Below are 15,217 nucleotides of genomic sequence, written 5' to 3' on the forward strand. Positions count from 1 at the left end.
AAAGCATTTATTTTTTTCAGCGCGCAATTATACCAAAATGACACCTTAAAAAATTAAACTATTTTGCGATTCTTCACCATTTAGTGTAAAGGTTGAAGTGGATGACCTCAAGAATGCAATTAAGGAAAAACAATCGCCATTACTTGACGACATTCGTGCAAGCAAGCTGGTCCTTTTTCAGGTGACGCTTCCAGATGAGGGCATTCAAGCCAATCTTGAAAAGGTTGATTCACCCACATCACTCATTAAAGCAACCGCTAGGATCTCAAAGATATTTGGCACATCACCACTGCCTGAGGAAACCATTCACGTCATTGTTCAGCGTCCATCGCCAGGCAAGTTTATTCCCCATTTAGTAATGACTGAGAATATAATTGACGCATCTAATTTTTTTTTTTATTTCAGATACGACTATAACTATACCACTTCCCTTTCTTCGTGTCAACCCTCTCGTACAAGCACACCGACCTTTGACCAAGATGTTTCACGTAAGCTTTCAACACAGTCAAGTTGTACTACTTATTATTCTGTTTATTAATCCAATCCTTCTTTATTCACTTAGTTGCATTGAAAAAAATTGCTGCAGAGTTTTTTCAACCTGATTCTGATCACTCCATGTTTCTAAAAGAATTCGTTTCGGGTATGTATCAATTGCCCGTCACGGAGAGTGGAATTAAAGGACTACCGAGAGTTGGGAAGCGTGGACCATCAAAGAGCCGAACAGCTCCAACACTATTGTTTTTCGATTTACCAACAGAAGGTCAACCCAACAAAAATCTAAGTATAGTGGAACAAATTCTGGCAGACAACCCAGGATTACGCCATCTGCCATATACGGACTATCAGGAGTAAGTACATTGTAATATTGCCGATGCATAATGAAAGCTGCAGAGACCTATTTCTTATACTTTTTATTTTATTTATTTTATTAATGTCACTAATGATAGTGCGGCAAAACCAGAACGACTATGGAACTGCTATCTAGGCCTTGGGGACTTTACTGTAATGCCGGAGGGAAGGACTTGGGCTCAAACTATATGCATACCATCATGGAGGCATTGTCGGACCGTCCAGATTTTTATCTATCCGAAAATAAGAAGTCGAATACGGATAGAGTTCGTCATCTCACTTTTGGTCTCCTTTATGCCCGGCTACTAATCCTTGACTACTGCTTGAGCATTCCTGAAAGTTATAAAACTTTCACGTGTCAGAAATGGATGTTGCTTCAAGTCGCTACTCCAGTATTTAAGGATATATTCCAGAGCCTTTTCCAGATTATCAGTCGCTACTTTCGCGAACATGAAGTGTCAATGATGAGCCGTTTGCATTTGTATGTTGTTTTATTTTGTTTTATTTCTTTTTATTTGAAGAATTTAATCGGTATATACATAGTGCTATAGTATCGCTAACTTGCTTTGTAACCTATATTAATAGAGAGCAGCGGATAATTTCTTTCAGAAAACAGATCCAGTACACTTCCAACATCAAAGCGATAGAATGACAACAAGTCCTTCTGACTCATCTCGCGGATTTGAATGGGAGACCGTAGTTCCAACAAATTTGGAAGGTATATTTCATAACAAGATCGTATCAAGTGCACTATTCAATGATGGCGAAATACGTCACGAAATGTTTCGACGCAAAGCAGAGATCGTTGATTTTGAAAGGGTAATGAAGACAACTACCCATGCTGCCAGGATCAGGGGTGACACCATGACTATGGATCAACTTTTAGACTCGCATATCAACAATGGATCAGAATTTAATAGGTTTCCCGTGCCCATTCTATTTCCCCTATGCTTATTGGTCAGGTCCTGGTATTGTTTTTGTTGTTCGGTTTATCAGTGATACCCCAGAGACGGATATATATTGTGTAGTATTTGCTCAATTGAAACTTCGTGGCGATCTGGATTTAGATGATGCACAAGATACCCGCAGATCAGTTCAACCAAAAATAAATTAACAATCATGGCATCAACCTTTCTGAATATTGCAAACCGCGTATGCATTACATCAGTCTCATATTAGCATATCCATCAGAGATAGCTCAGCATTTCATCAACAAGCCGCTTATGGAGCACGGTAAAGGTATTACTGAGATCGCTTTAACAGTTGACAAGAATAATATTAGGCAGCTCTTTGAAAAGAAATATGTTGACGAATTGGACCAGTTAAAGCGATTTGGAGAGGATATGGAACGTGATTTAGAATTTGCTAAGAAACGACGCCGAACAGTTGTTAAAAATAAACTTCCATGCTCAAATTACAAGATCAAATTCCGATCCACTGTGAAATTTCAGTATTTTGGCAGACCTTGTTCCCACAGGGGGTTTTTTTTCTAAGTTTGGTTAAAGAATTAACCTTATTTTGGACCCTGCATGGATCTTTTTTTCAGAAGGACACTGAGCAGTGGCCAAAAAATCTTTTTCTCGCCTTGGTCAAAAGAATAAATGAGAGCACATTTACTTTATACTTTAGTTTCCATCTTCTTTTTTCTTTCATTGTTAGCAGAAGTGTGCTTAGCTTGTGTTAGTATATATCAATCTTGCAAATAGACTCACATCCAAAACAAAACCAAGCTACAAGTGCCTAAAAATATAAATACAAATCACAGGTATACAAAGAACAGACCTTTTTACAATGGGGTGGATGTAAAGAGAGGCGTAGGTGTACTTGATTAGTGCCTTATTGTACAGTCACCCGAAATAAATTATTGAGATTAAGAATATTTATTTACATTTTTTGAATTATCCTCGTAGCCATGGTCCATATGTGTGACCTCTTTTTATTCCTTCTGACCGAGAAAACTAAAAATAAAATAAATAAAATCTAGCGTTCGCTCTGATCTACTCTCTATCTTCTTTTTTCTCGCTCAGGAACACATCCAGCGTATTGAAGTTCCAAATGAGCGAGTATGACACTTCTGATCCAATTATACACTCTCTCCAGAGCCAGCTGGCTACACTCACCAGCCGGCTTGAGGCTCTCTCGACTAGCTCTGAATCCAGTCGATCGAACCCCTACTTGGTTCCAAAGGAACCAGCTTACGAAATTACCCCTGACGACTCCATTCTCGTCCACTACCCAGCAATGGACGGGAAAGATTTTTTCAAACATAAATCTGGAAACCGTGCAGACGATCTTGCATATGCAACAGAAATGGCTAAAGAGATGCAGTCTTTTGCCAAAAACACAACCCAAACCTATTCTGCACCCAAATCGGCACTCATTGACTGGCCCGACTCTTCCTCTCACCACAGTTCCATGGACAAAACAATCTCACGCTATCAATCACGATTGGCAAACCTTACAAGACCACTTGATCAATTTGCCACGGAAATGTTTTCCTACGAAGTTGACCCTGCGGTCGCACAAGCGTGCTTACAGCTCGCACAGACAATGCGTGAACATATTGCACACCTTGCACAGCAAATGTCAAGCGACAGGGAGGACCTTGTTTACCAAGCGCACAAAATTTCAGTCACCAAGGACACAGTTGATCCACCAATTGTCTCTACTTCAGACTTCATTGAAGCCAGCAAATTGGCAAAGAGTGTTCGTCAGGCTACTAACCCGACAAGACAACGGGCGTACAACAGGAGGACTCAAAACCGGAGTTTCTTTAGCGCAAATACTTACAGACCCACTTCTAATTCTAGCCAATCTCATCCATCGGGTCAAACTCAGACCGCCCACTATCAAAATGACAATGGTTCTTTTTTTGGGCGAGGCCAAAATCCAAGGAGAGGGGGACGAGGCCGAGGCCGAGGCTACCAAACCCCTCAATCCAACCAGACAAGTCAGGCACAGACTGCAGGCCAGCAGTAGGTGGCCGTTTACAGATTTACAGAGAAGCATGGGCTCTCATAACCGACAGCGAATGGGTCAAGTCGGTCGTCTCCGAGGGATTCAAAATCCCTTTCCACAAACGGCCACCGATATCCAGTTCAACAGCGTACCAAGCTCGAGTAGCAGCGGAGGAAGAGAAGGCGATCGATCAAGAGGTAATCGCGCTCTTAGCCAAAAGAGCCATAGAGGTCGCTTCGGGCCCTGGTTTCAAGAGCCGAATTTTCACCATCCCCAAGAAAACCGGGGACATTCGACCAGTCTTAAATCTAAGACCGTTGAATGCCTACGTCTCAGAGCGGCACTTCAAAATGGAGACGATGACGACAGTATGCGCAATGTTACAGAAGAACGACTTTATGACAAGCATCAACCTATCAGACGCATTTCTTCACGTACTAATCCATCCAGATTATCGTCATTATCTACAGTTCCAATGGAAGAACCGGAAATTTCAATTCCGTACACTTCCCTTCGGGCTCTCGCTCTCTCCGCTAGTGTTCACCAAAGTTCTCAAGCCTTTCCTCAAATGGGCACGACGACGAGGAATTCGCATATCAGCGTACCTAGACGATTTGATAATCCTAGCCAAGAACAAAGAACAATCAATCCAGTTCACTCAACTAGTGCAAGACAAGTTGGCAGCGCTAGGATTCCTCATCAAGGAAGCCAAGTCTACGTTGATCCCGTCACAGAAAATAGACCATTTAGGTTTCACCATCAACTCCCGGGATATGACTGTCACAGTTCCGAAATCCAAAGTCAGGGACATACGGCGCGAGGCAGGAAAGCTGCTACGAAAAGGCGCCACTTCTTTAAGGGAACTTTCTTCGTTCGTCGGGAAAGCAATGGCAACATCTATGGCAGTGTTCCCAGCGCGATTCATGACACGGAATCTGCTTCACCTCAAGAACACAGCACTAAAAGCCAAGGGAGCTTCTTGGTCGGACACGGTCACCCTCACGGAACCAGCCAAGGAGAACCTTCAATGGTGGAAGGAGCAATTGACGTCATGGAATGGTCTGTCATGGATTCAACAACAGACACAAATGGACATATACACGGATGCATCGGACACCGGATGGGGGATCGTGATCAACAATCAAACATGGAGTGGCAAATGGACTCCACAAGAGAAAGACCACCACATCAACTGGAAGGAACTACAGACAGTTCTTCGAGCTGTTCAACTACCAATAACACAGGGCAAAATGATCAACATCATATGCGACAACACGACAACGATTGCACACATCAACAGGTTCGGAGGGACGAGGTCTCCGGAACTAATGAGACTAGCGGACACGTTATGGCGTCACTGCCTAGCAACGGGGACTCGACTTCGGACGACATACATCCCATCTGCATTCAACCCAGCGGATGCACCGTCACGGCGAATGATATCGCAATTGGAATGGAGGATCAGTCGCCCATTCTTTCAACAACTGGAACACCAATGGGGGCCACATCAGGTGGACCTATTTGCGTCGGCACAGAACAAACAGCTACCGACATTTGTCTCATGGAAATTCCATCCAGATGCTCTGAAGATAGACGCCCTTCAACACAACTGGACAGAGATGGGCAACCTTTACATTTGCCCCCCATGGAATCTTCTATCAATCATCTTGGAGAGGATACAGACCCAGAAACTGACAGCAACAGTAATAACCCCATGGTGGCCGAGTGCAATATGGTTCCCAACCATCAAGGAGATGGCAGTAGCACCACCAATCCCGATCCCTCGGGAAGCAGTCCTACCAGCCGTCGGAAGCGCAAGCGATCTCCTCAGCAAGAATCCACTCTGGTCATTGACAGCATGGAGAATAAGAGGCGACGTAAAGATCTAGATGCAGGACTCTCACCATCCGCTATCACTCTACTAGATTCAGCAGGTGCCAACAGCAAAACACGTCGACAATATCTGCCAACTCAAGAGGCTTTCGCAGTATGGGCTCAACAAGAAGGCTTCGACCCTAGTACGCCAAATGCAATTGCTGTAGTTAACTATTTATGCCATGCGCGGATTATCTATTCTTGGAGTAGGAATACCACTCTTAACAAAAAATCAGCCATCTTAAAGCTTTACGACGACACATCCGTGATCACAGGCAATATCTACTTTCAGCGGTTCATGGCAGCAATGAAAAGTACTGGCGTATTTCAAATGGAGCACGTATCCGCACTCGACATTTCACCCATCCTTTCATACTTCCGCATGGAGGACAATGTGGATCTTGATATGCCTAAGCTCTCTCGCAAGCTCTGCTGGCTCTTAGGCGTTTGTGCGTTTCTCCGGCCAGATGATATCGGTTGCATTGATGTGTCAAAGTCAGATATCAATGAAAGGGTCTTCTCCTTACCATAGTCTTCCCTAAGGAACGGCGCGATGGGCAGCGCATCATAAAGTCGATCTTCGTAGGTAGACACCCTAACGACAAGAAAATTTGCCCAGTCGAGGCCTATACAGAATACACCAGACGGATAGCGGACACACCTCTCGAAATCGAGCACCACAAAGATCAGGATTATAAATTCAATCCTCTTATGCGTTTTGTGAAAGACAAGTCCAAAGTCCTTAGGGTCAGTACCATAGGCACTTTTATGAATGAAATCACACGTCGGATTCCAAATCTTCCGTCGAAACGGCCTCCTCCAAAGCCACGCGCTATAGGATCAACCTTGGCAGCCATCGCTGGCGTATCAACCCAAGATATCATGGTTCAAGGGAATTGGTCGTCTGGAAGTGCTACAAAGGACGCACTATCCTCATTATCAGAGTAGCCATGGGACATATGTCCCTCCCACACCTCCCTTTTCTTTTCACTCGTTACTAGATAGAGAGTAGATCAGAGCGAACGCTAGATTTTATTTATTTTATTTTTAGTTTTCTCGGTCAGAAGGAATAAAAGAGGTCACACACATATGTCCCATGGCTACTTTGATAATGAGGATAGTGCGTCGTCTTTTGTAGCACTTCCAGATCGAAATCTATGCGAAGTATCGGATCCTGAATTTCGATCGACATTTCGCATGCAACCCACGGTTCATTTGCTTTATTACAGACTGGATCAACAAAGACCGTACTTACGGCTATCGGTTCCGTACTACAACCAGATTACGAGCAAATGAGCGGCCAACAGAACGCGCAGATATCTTTGAATGTAAGCGATAATACATTAGTAAGCGTTAACTGTAGCTCTTTTATTTCTATTTTTAATATCTTTCCTTTATTATTATTATTATTATTACTAATATTATTAAAACCATTGTTATCTGACCATACACCTTTTGCTACCTGGATTTTTTGCGACTACGAAAGCTGGAAGGCTCAATCGTGACGAGTCGATTGCAGTTCCAGCGAGCCTCAGGACAGGAGCCGCATATAAAATTGCGTTGAGGCAGAGCAGATCCGGACCTTCATGTAGTGGCATGTGGAGCCCAGTCGGAAGACCCATTTTTGCAGTATTTGATTAAGACGCATCAGCATCATAGGCACTCAAGGTCCTACTGCAAAAAGCGCTCTAAAGTTTGTCGCTTTATCTTTCCAAAACCCCTAGCCAGTAATACGTATTTTGACAAGGAGAGTGAGCGTTTTGTTTACGCAAGGAGGGCTGAGATGAGTATACCAATAACTATAATGCAGCTATTTTGCGATTCTGCCAAAGCAACATGGATATTCAGATTAATATGGGATCGCGAGCGTTGGTCTACATAGGCAAATATATAAGCAAAGCCATAACAACATACCAAGGTTCCGTAGTTCCATCAGGTACGTTTTTTCTTGCCGGATTTTGTCTAATTTTTTATTTTTAAGTTTTAATAAACAGATTTGTTTCCTGTCAATCATAGATGCCCATGAAGATGAGAAGCTTGCAGGTCTTTTAACAGTTAAGGAAGGGAACAGTGAGTTAGGACTGGAAGAAAAAAAAAAAAAAAAAAAAAAAAAAAGGACTTGGACAAAGTTACCGGTTCTGAAAATATTAATGACATTTGAGTGCAGAATTTTTTTACAACAAAATCTCCTTACCAGAACTGGTTATGGATTTGACATCGATGCATCTATCGCATAAAAGTCACAAGGTGCTTTTTCTCCAATCACATAAAAAAGAGGACCGAAAGTCTATTATTAGGCCCAAGGCAGGAGAAGGAGACCCTGAGGATCCAACAGATATCTTTATGGACGATCTATGGATCAAGTATCTGCAGAGACCTGAGGGTACTCTGTTCGAGAGCTTGACGTATATACAGTTTTATGAGCAGTATCGTCAGGTCTTCACTGGTATCTCAGGAGAGCAACCGAAGCCCCCATACAACCAAGGCACCGCTGATGTTAAAATTACGTATTTAGACAGAAGTGACCCGCCTCGTAAATACCGACGTTATGAGGCTGGGCATCAGCGTGTTGTAAGATACAGAGCCACACCAATGGATAATGTTGATGAAGCCTGTGTTCATTTGTTGATGCTGCACTGGCCAATGCGTATTGACACAGATCAGTGGTTGCATGCTTTCGGTGCAGAGACCTATTTTGACCTCACTAGGGCTCTTTTGCCTGATGAGTTAATGGAGACCGTTTCGCCGTTGCTTCCGGATCCATCAGTAAATCTGGGGCTCCAAGGTGCCCTTGAAGCGTCTCCAGCTCTTAACCAAGAGCAGCAGGCTGCTTTGATCCAAATGGTTGAGACACCTGACCGCTACTTCGTCTCTGGGCGCGCAGGAACGGGCAAATCGACCCTGATTCGTGTACTTGTGCGTGAGCTTTGCAACGGAGGTGTGTATGAGCCTGTGGTGTTAGCTCCATCAGGAGTGGCAGCAGTAAACATTTGTGGATGGACTATCCACCGCTTTTTTGGTGCCAAGATGGATCCTCGATCCAGAGACCAGTTTCTGCACGACCCATTCACACTTGACAGGAATTTGCACCAGATACGCGGAAAGAGGCCATTCTTCATCATTGACGAAATCTCCATGGTTCTGGCTTCCACTTTGGATAGGATTTCTTTTGCTCTTCGCACGAATACAAAGAACTTTGCTCTGTCCGGTACTCCTTTCGCAGGGATCCCTGTTACACTATTTGGAGATTTTGGTCAACTAGGGCCAGTGGTGGCACATCCTGCTGGTCTAGGGTCTGCTGACCCAGATGCACACAATGAGCGGGCCTGAGATGCCCAGGTGTTTTCATCATTTCAGCGGATGGAGTTCCGTACGTCTTGTCATCAGGAAGGTCACAATGCCTTTTTTGATTTCCTGTCCATTGTTCGCATAGGACCCAGGACGGAGTTAGAATCCCATTTCGTATTGACTGTGCTTCAGAGCCGAGAAGCAAAGACTGTCGAGGATTGGGAGCAAGTCATAGTCTTATCTGCAAGGGTGAAGACCGTAGAGAAGATAAATTCCATCATCACAGAACAAGCGATGGCTGAAGGGATGCATGTGATGGACTTGAAGGCAAAGGATTCAGGCGGCATCTTCTCAAATTATAACAATTCGTTGTTTGAAAGTGAGACCGGGTTGGTAACCAAACTCAAACTCTGGATTGGAGCGAAAGTTATCGTCACATCAAACCTGAGTAGGGATGTTTGTAACGGAACGCTGGCCACAATCACGGGGATTTTCGAGAACCAGGTGATTGTCCGTCTCCGCAATGACCGTGAGATTAAGATCGAGCGAATAACTCGACAGCTATCCAAGGGAGGAAGAGCAAGACGACAGTTTCCTTTGCTGTTTTCCTACGCCACGACTATCCACAGAGCACAAGGACTAACTCTTCCCGCAGTAGTGGTTAATCTCGGAGGACTCTTTTGTAGTGGTCAGGGATACGTTGCTCTTAGTCGAGTACGGAGACTTGAAGATCTTCTAGTGCTCAATATCCCATCGTCGCTAGAAAGTCTTTATCCATCTCCCAGCATCCGCCAGCATCTGCTTTAGAACTTCTAGAGGGATGAGAAATAAATGAAATAAAGGAAACAAGGTCTATGCAAAATCTGGGGATTAGAGAAGCAGTAAGTATATTTACCAGAGGTCTTTGTATAAAAATAAATAGTGTATTATTGAGGCACTTCATGACTGACTTTAAACAAACGTCATCACCGACCATTTTCAGGTTCCATTTTCTTCTTTTCTTTCTCTGCTTCTTTCACATTTCCTCCAGCTCACTCTTTCCTCCCTCTTTTCTTTCCCTCTCTTCAGATTTTTACATCTCTGTCTTTTCATTGTCATCGTTTCATTCTTCTAGTTCACTCTACTCTTTTTTTTTTTTTTTTTTTTTTAAGCGCTTTATTTATTGCTCCACCTCATTCTCCCTTACATCATTGGACGTCCTCTCGTCCTTTCTCCATTTTTTCCTTTGCTCTCCAACGAACTGAACGACTTTGCAATCATTAAAAAAGAAAAAAAAACCTTCTCCTCTTCAGACGCTGTATTGTTTTATCTCCCCTAAATCTTAAGTGAAAAAAAAAAAAAAAAAAAAAAAAAAAAAAACTTTGTCTGCTTTTTTCCTCCACACTGCTCCGCTATCCACTCGACCAGAAGATCAAAAGTACTCGACCAGTGAGTTCGTTCTGTCATTATTTTTTTTTTTATAAAGGTAAATTATCGTGTGTGGAAAGAAGAAAAAAAAAAAAAAAAAAAAAAAAAAAAAAAACTCATGTGTTCCAATGTCATCCTCCACAGACCATTTCAGGGGCCATTTTCTTTTTTTTTTTTCTCACGATGTTTAATTCTCCCACCCTCTTTCTTCTTTTCTTCCTCCCCGCATCTTTCACTATTCTTTCAGAACACTCTTCTACTTCCACCTCTCCTTCCTCTCTCCTCCCTGTCATATCATTCACTTTTCACTCTCTCTCACATTTTACTCAACTCTCCCAAAACCTTTACTTCATGTCTAGTTATCCAAACTGAAAGCATTCTCTCATTTTTCTATACACTCAAGCCTTCCCTTTTCTTTTCGTGTTCTCTCATTTTACTGACTTTCCTGCGTTGCGACTCTTTGGACTGACAAAAAAAAAAAAAAAAAAAAAAACGTGGCTACTTTGATGTAAGGGAGTACACCTTAATTTCAGAAATTTGCTTTTTACTATTTGATGTTGTCCATCACTGTCCATTGCAGTGTTTTTTTTTTTTTTTTTTTTTTTTTTTTTTTTTTTAGCTTGCCCATCACCATCTATCGTTGTCTTTTTTTAGTTCATTGCTGATGCCTGACTGCAAGTTTCTTTTTTTTAGGAACGATCTTCAAAGAATGACGAAATCGTCTCAAGGAGAAGATGAAAAGAGAGACGAAGAGAGAGACGTAAAAAGATAAAAGACACGGCAAGAATGCCACATTTGCAAGAAAGACTTTGCAAGCTTGTCGTCTCTCAACAGCCACATTCATGATTGGCACACTGCAGGGGGCACTATTTATTTCAATGATGGAGGACCCGTCATTATTCAGCGGAGTGAAGGCCAATATCGTTGCAGGAAATGTGCCTTTGTCTGTGACACAAAATCAGGATTTCGAAAACACATTCTTGACGAAAGGAACAAAGCCTGCCTCGAACACATACAAACACAGGTGGAAGAAAGCGTTGTCAATCCCAGTCCTAGTCCAAAGTCTGGAGATCAGTCAACGAGGCTCTTATTGAAGCATCACCTATTTCATCACCATCATGGCAAAAGGCGCTCTATTTTGCAGACAAAGTTGGTGAATATCCCATCGGAATTGCTCTGGAAGGGAAAGAGTACAATGTAATGGTCAAGAAGGAGATCTTCAACAAACTACCAAGCCAGCCAACTTTCATTCCCATCATTCGACCAATTCAAGGTTCTGAAAGTCCAGCAGCATGGGACATCCAACAATGCGTGAAGTGTTCTTCCCCATTGCAACCACCAATAAAAAACATCCTTGAAAAGTCACCTTTCATTGGCTCTTTATCAACACGCCATTACATCGAGCTGTTAAAGATGACAGCCAAATTGCTGAACCTGAATTGGACAACCTATCCGCAGGCACGGCAGATCTCGAGCCACATCCTCTCTGGCGTGATCATGTTTTACACTGAACAAAGTGACCAAAGCTGCATCTTAATCAACGAAGTTGAATCCTATGGCCGGACTAGAATGATTGATTGCCATTCCGAACAAAGAACAGCAGTGAAGGGTGTGCCAAAGGACACATCGCTTCCAGAAACAGTCCGGAAAGACAGGTACAAAGGCGTCCATCCAGTCACCCTGCATAAGAAAGATGGCAAGCGGCTCGTCATCGGCACTTTCACATGCAACATCCTGGTCACAAGTTGTGTTCGCCTTGATCCTGAGGGCAAATCAGCTGTTTCGGTGGGAGGTGATACCCAAATCTTCGTCATCTCTGAAAGAGATACTTCAAAGATCCGTATTTTCCTTAACTCTGAGCGAATCAAGCTCTGCAAGGAAATGAAGAAGAAATCACTTTCCAGGGTGACAAGAAATATGGGGATGGAGTGTCTACGGCAGATTAGAACAAAGTTCGATCAGTTTGGCGCATACGACCTCTCTCGGTGCTCGGGACCGATGACAAACTCAATTCCTTTTCAGCCATACACGATCTTCACCATTGCCAATTCCGGAGGTGGCCGAGGGAGGGCATTTGGTGCTGGATTTCTTTTCAATAAACTTGGACAAGCAGTGATTATTGATGAGGAAAGAGCAAAGCTCGCAAGAAGTGTCATTAAGGTCAGTCTCGATCACTGAAAGTCTAATCCAGAATTTCGAACGCCTCTTGAGGCAATCCAAGCTCTCTTTCCAGATTCCGTAGACGAGATTACATTGATCGGAAATGTTGAGCTAAACAAACATTTACAAATATTAGCCACATTGTTGGAAGCAGGATCTCTGAGGAAAACAAATAGATCGCTACTGGTATTGTGCGCCAATTGACAAACTGGAAAAAAAAAAAAAAAAAAAAAAAAAGTTTATGAACAAGTTATACATAACGGCCCCTTAAGTATCGCTGTAAAGATAAAAAAATAAAAAAAAATAAAAGAGAAGAGGAAAGAGAGATGTTGGTTCCCTCACCGCCTTTGAAATCTCAGGCCCCAGGCCCCAGTGTTGGGCGAGTAAATAAAAGTGAGACAGATGTGACGTGACATAAATTTTTGTTTCAGATCTTTTTCGCAGTCGAGATCCCACATTGACTTGACTTTATTTTTTTTATTTTTTTTTTTTGAATTCAATGTTTTTCCAAGTTCTCGATAACGTACTAAATGGATATGTATGAATTTTTGGTGGCTGTGAGATCATTGAAAACGGGTTCGAATGGCGCCTTGATGATCGTTGGGCCCCAGTATCTGGGGTGTAAGCTTTGTAAAACCAGATGTGACGTAGCTAAAAAACTTTTTTTTTTTGAATAATGAGGCTACAAAGCATAGTGACAAACTCTTACATGGCTGCATTTTTTGTTTTCTCTTTATTTAATTGCAAAGTTCATTCATCTTTATTGCTATCGTTTTTAATCTGCTAGTCTTGGCTTTTTTTTTTTATTTTTTATTCGCTTGCCTCCCATTCCTGAGAGCTCACTTTCTTGGCCTTGTCCTCGTTAGCTCCAGCTTTTGATTCTGATTCTGATTCTGATTCTCTGTCGTGACTAGAACTGCTCCTGTGATTGTTTCTAGTCCTTTATTGCCACCAGATTCAATAACTTGGATTCCTTCTATTGCCAAGGCTTCGTGGGTTTTTATAATGAAGATTTGCATGGTGTCTAGTGAGTATTTTCTTGCACACCCACAGTTCCAGACATGTTGCCAATCCTGTTTCATTCTCCAGATACGCCCGAAAGTCATATTGCTGTTGTTGTCGTCGCCGTCGTGGGATGCTATCGACTGCCATAAATGAGGTTGGGATGATGTTCTCCTGCAGCAATTGTGCCTGTATTATGTCGTTCACCTCACGAGCAACTCTTCGCCATGGTGTTAGGATGGTTGCATTCGGTTGTCGAGCTGTTGCTGCTGAGAGTGCAGTCAGTATGGTCCTAATCTGTGCCACCTCTGCCTCGTTCTGGGGTTCACGCCGGATAAGGTTGAGGAAGGTAAAGAAGGCGGGTCCTGTCCTTGTCGACAAGGCTGCGTGAGCTCATGGCGGACAAAGGTATGGAAGATCGTGGCCATCCATAGCCATTGGTCATGATTGTCCACCTCCCGGACAATGGGCCCGAGCTGTCCAAAGTCTCCGAAGAGGACGATGGGCAGGCCTCCGAATGGGAGCTGGGCCAGTGCGCCTGTAGCGAGTCGCTTTAGTGCCTCGGATATTTGATCGAGCATTGAAGCCTGCATCATCGACACCTCATCTATCACTAGATAGCGTTTCCGGCCGCGCAACCGAAGCGTCTTTATGATCCAGTCCAGTCTGAACAAATCTGGGATGAAGGCCGGCCTGGCGCAGTGTCGGATCAACCCTGGAGCCGAAGAAGCTATGGATAGTTTGCCCTGAAATGTTCGCTGCTGCAACGCCAGAGGGTGCAAGGCGTATGGGTTCATACACTCCGTGTTCACGTACTACCTCGCAAAGAGCACGCAGAAGAGTCGATTTCCCCGTGCCCGCTGGTCCCGACACAAAATAACGTCCGGAATTAAGGACGATCCGTGTCATCAGTTGCCGTTGTTCATCGTTCAACATGTCTCTCGCCACTTCGTTTGTTTGTGTCTGCGCCTGTCTCTGGGGTCCCGAACTTTTGGCACATAGAGTCGATCTCGTACTGCAGCTGGAGCTTGTACGCCACACTGAGGCGGATGGTGCAGGGGAGGGCCATGGACTCTACTCGATCATCGGCCCTAGTCGTGGCTCTGCCCTCTCGTGTTGATGGCGTGGTCCTGAGCCGGTATCCGTGTAAGTTGTTTTTTGTTATAAAGTCCTCCATAAAGGCAATAAAGCGCTCGTTTCGGCCAAAGGCGCGGTTGAAGTGGAGGATCCGATACTTTGCATAGCCCTTGATGGTCATTATTGGTAAATCACGATCTTGTGGTTGACGTAAAGTCTGTTTTTGATGCCACAGCGCAAAGGCCCCGGTCCCGAAGGGGTAGAGCTCAGGGAAGAGCGAGGGCAGGAGTTCTGGATTGGAGAAGGCGATGTCCGCCTGAGTCTGCAAGTCAACGGCGACCAAGACTTCCTCCACAGAGATATCGGCGGCCCTTGGCCTTTCTTCTCGGACGGGGCGCAGCAGGGCAGTGTTGAAGAGAGGACGGTGACCAGCTGCTGCCTCGCTCTCTCGGACTTGGCCACGCACAGCTGCTCTGTCAGTGAGGTCTGGTTGGGCTTCAGTAAAGAGTGGGTTATAGTCCCGGAGCCATTGCCGTGCTTCAAGGATTCGGTCTTGGTTTGCGGGTGGAACACGGTTGTTGATAAGGGTGTTCCGCAGCCC

The 15,217-nt window shown here is 43.9% G+C and overlaps 3 protein-coding genes across 3 annotated transcripts; 2 read left to right on the forward strand and 1 right to left on the reverse strand.

Annotated features, from left to right (window-relative positions):
• Positions 1-208: 208 nt before the first annotated feature.
• Positions 209-1,276, forward strand: BCR41DRAFT_132420 (hypothetical protein). The gene is made up of 3 exons (XM_022019492.1): positions 209-488; positions 563-848; positions 948-1,276. The coding sequence occupies exons 1-3, from the start codon at positions 359-361 to the stop codon at positions 1,156-1,158; spliced, it is 627 nt and encodes a 208-aa protein (XP_021879100.1). The 5' UTR covers positions 209-358; the 3' UTR covers positions 1,159-1,276.
• A 9,982-nt stretch (positions 1,277-11,258) lies between these two features.
• On the forward strand, positions 11,259-12,555 carry BCR41DRAFT_398551 (hypothetical protein; the record flags this gene model as incomplete). Its single annotated transcript, XM_022028970.1, has 2 exons — positions 11,259-11,324; positions 11,434-12,555. 2 exons carry the CDS (start codon positions 11,259-11,261, stop codon positions 12,553-12,555), a joined length of 1,188 nt encoding a protein of 395 aa, XP_021879101.1.
• A 1,713-nt stretch (positions 12,556-14,268) lies between these two features.
• BCR41DRAFT_292800 (hypothetical protein) lies at positions 14,269-14,502 on the reverse strand (the record flags this gene model as incomplete). Its single annotated transcript, XM_022020376.1, has 1 exon — positions 14,269-14,502. A coding segment is annotated over one exon (234 nt), but the record flags the coding sequence as incomplete, so codon positions are not given.
• Positions 14,503-15,217: the final 715 nt, after the last annotated feature.

The sequence above is a fragment of the Lobosporangium transversale genome (genome assembly GCF_002105155.1).
Source record: "Lobosporangium transversale strain NRRL 3116 chromosome Unknown BCR41scaffold_32, whole genome shotgun sequence".
NCBI classification, from domain to species: domain Eukaryota; kingdom Fungi; phylum Mortierellomycota; class Mortierellomycetes; order Mortierellales; family Mortierellaceae; genus Lobosporangium; species Lobosporangium transversale.